The sequence below is a fragment of the Adiantum capillus-veneris genome, chromosome 23, assembly GCF_014529385.1.
Source record: "Adiantum capillus-veneris isolate H3 chromosome 23, ASM1452938v2, whole genome shotgun sequence".
Classification (NCBI taxonomy): domain Eukaryota; kingdom Viridiplantae; phylum Streptophyta; class Polypodiopsida; order Polypodiales; family Pteridaceae; genus Adiantum; species Adiantum capillus-veneris.
The window spans coordinates 120,568,160-120,571,281 of record NC_140953.1 but is presented as its reverse complement, the minus strand read 5'-3'; the positions used below and the strand labels follow the sequence as shown (position 1 = coordinate 120,571,281).

At 46.3% G+C, this 3,122-nt stretch overlaps 1 protein-coding gene across 1 annotated transcript; it reads left to right on the top strand.

The window, feature by feature from the left end:
- The first annotated feature begins 1,761 nt into the window (after positions 1–1,761).
- LOC147428455 (uncharacterized) lies at positions 1,762–2,796 on the top strand. Its single transcript, XM_086496846.1, has one exon. It carries the CDS (start codon positions 1,762–1,764, stop codon positions 2,794–2,796), a length of 1,035 nt encoding a protein of 344 aa, XP_086352972.1.
- Positions 2,797–3,122: the final 326 nt, after the last annotated feature.

The following is a 3,122-nucleotide window of genomic DNA, read 5'->3' as shown; positions in this document are numbered from 1 at the left end:
CAACAACTTCCTTGCCCATCTCGTGAATTGAGGAAAGCTGCAGCCTCATTTTCTGAAGTTGGCCAATCTTCAGCTGCTCAGAATGTCTTGGATAGTGGCAAGCTACTGGACAAAGGGAAAAGCTTGTTAGTCAAGGAAACATTGCCGCTATTCACGATCATCGATATAGATGAGGATAGTAAACCTTTTTCCATAGAGGGGAAAATCTTGAATTGGTATGGCACATACCGTTCCATCTCGTCTGGGCAAAAGAAAAATGCACGTTACTTCAAGTTCGACATCGTCGATGCCGAGTGCATCGACACGATCACGGTTGTCGTTGTGGATCCCTTCATTGAGACCTACACCAAGGAGCTCAAGATCGGCTTGTTCGTCAGGCTTGACTCTCCTCTTGTGAGGGCTAAAAACCATAACGATGCTGGGTCGGCTTTGTTCTCCTTGCATGTCGATGCCTCGACAACCATTAGAACTTGTGACCCATTCCCTGTTACTTTAGCTTTCTATCCTGAGACCAAGATAAGAACATTTCTTGCTGACACTGCAATTTCCGAGACTACTAGCCCACGTCCACCCTTAGCGACACTAGCATTTGTTGTCTTGCAAAGTCGTAATTTCCATCAAAGAATTGGTACTACATTTGGGGATTTGGTTATTGTTGATGGCCTGACCCCATACGACAAAGTAGTTGTACGTATCAGAAGCATTGGATTCATCGTTTCTTTCTTTCGATATTGACAAACCTTTTGTCATATGTAGGTCAGCTTTGTCAACTCTCGAAAGAAAGACTACAATCGGGTCATGGCCCAGATGGCTAGGGAGGACATTGTTATGTTTGTGGCTAGGAATATTGGCCTCTTTGTTTGCAAGGTACGCACATTGTCTGTTCTAGATGTCACAACTTTGGTCCCCCATGCGAGGATCACGTTTGAAGGAAGAATTGACCATAGCATTTCATAGACAGTGTGAGACTCTCGGCTACAATAGAGAGGTGACTTTGCATGGTTTGCACTCAACCGGATGAAGACATCTTTAGTGGTCTTTACACATTTGTTTTTTTTGTAGGTTGTGGGGACTTTACTCTTTGTGAACTTCAATAGAGCTCTCTTGCATTCCCAGTGCTCAGTTTGTGACTCGCCGAAGGTGAGAAGGTTGAAGGCCGACTGTGTTGTTCTCTTTGCGATAAAGATCACGTCATCAACACGACGCTCAGACTGCAGGCACAGATCGAAGCAGCATTGACAGACGTGTTATGGTTGTTCAAGTGTCAGGATCTATGGTGGATCGTCTTCTCGACTTGCCAAGGAGCTTCAAGGAGGTGTACATGGAGAGCATTCCAGAGGCGAGGGATATTTTATCGACATCTGTTGTCGAGGGTGTGTTCAAAATTGGCAAAAATGGGTCTATGATATCTTTCACTCCTCTGTTGGAAACCTAGATGCTTTGAGAGCATGTATTTGAATAGCTTTTGGCCTTTCACCATGAATGACTATCCTTCCTTACCTAGACCCCTCTACAATCGATGAACTAAATTTTGGCTTGTCCATTGTATATCCCGTTTCAGAAGAAAGTCCGTGGTGTCTCTCCATAACTCGCTCTCTACTCTTCCTTCCTCTCCATCTTTTCAACCTTCCAAAGCACAGACTTTCCCTCTCTCTCTCTCTCTCTCTCTCTCTCTCTCTCTCTCTCTCTCTCTCTCTAACACACGTACACAAACAAACACACAAGCTGACTTAATGTTTACAATCTTTGCATGTCTTTCCAATGACTCACTTGGCCGAACACGATGTCGATACCGTTTTCGCGGCACAGTTTTGGAACAATTCAGACATCTTCCTCGTGCTACACCATCTCCAAAACTCAACAGGTGCACCGCATGACCTTAGATCAAATTTTCTCAACGACTTGTTTGAGAGCTTCTTGCACGATAGACATGCTGTCCCGGGTGCATGCCTCTTCTTCCGTACTAATGGGGCCACTAGCGCAATGACAGTCACAAAATTCTCGTCTTTGTATTCAACATCCACCAACTCACTTTCCCTTAGCCTCGACATATTAACGGCCTTCGATCGCTTTGTGACTTGTAGGTTAAAAGTGTATTTGAAAAGAAATGGAAGCGTGAGAACAATCATCTTGGGGATGCCATCGAAACCATTTCTTGCAAAGGGCATTCTGCTCTCCGAAACAAGCAACGGCATCACATACCTTCCCACCTTCACAACGTGCTTTAGCCGTGCACGTGTTCGATGGAAAGAAGATGAGGTGGCCACTTTGCATCAACTATCCTTGTTGCATGAGGCTTTGCTAGATATTAAGGTCGTCTGCATGTTCCAAGCCAAACAACCACACACGTTGCACACAACCCAGGCCGTGAAATGCAAGCTTTCATGCCTGAAGAACGAGAAGGGCCTGGTCACCGGTGCTCAGATACGACGCACCCATGCCAGGTTGAGCAAGGCAATTAAGAGATACAAAAAAAGCATCAAGGACAAGCCCATTACACCCTGCGAAAAATGTGGACGCTTGTTGTTCCGCTGCCAGCTAACATGTCAGCTTCTACCTTCAGTCGCGGAATCCACTTCAAGGAAGCGAAGACACTATGCGGATGTGTACATCTGCAACCAGTGCAAGAAACACTTGACAAGCGATAGCAACCGCCTGTGGAGCTTGCAAGAGACAGGGTTCAATCCAACGCTTCCCTTTGTGTCAGATCTAAGCCCCATAGAGGCACGCTTGGTCTCCATTCGTATTCCCTTCGCCAAGATACGTGAACTGACACAAAGGGAAGCGTTGGATTGAACCCTGTCTCTTGCAAGCTCCACAGGCCAGGTTGAGCAAGGCGATTAAGAGATACAACAAAAGCATCAAGGACAAGCCCATTACACCTTGCGAAAAATGTGGACGCTTGTTGTTGTTCCGCCGCCAGCTAACACGTCAGCTTCTACCTTCAGTCGTGGAATCCACTTCAAGGAAGTGAAGACGCTATGCGGATGTACACGTACGTCTGCAACCAGTGCAAGAAACACTTGACAAGCGATAGCAACCGCCTGTGGAGCTTGCAAGAGACAGGGTTCAATCCAACGCTTCCCTTTGTGTCCAGATCTAAACCCTGTAGAGGCACGCTT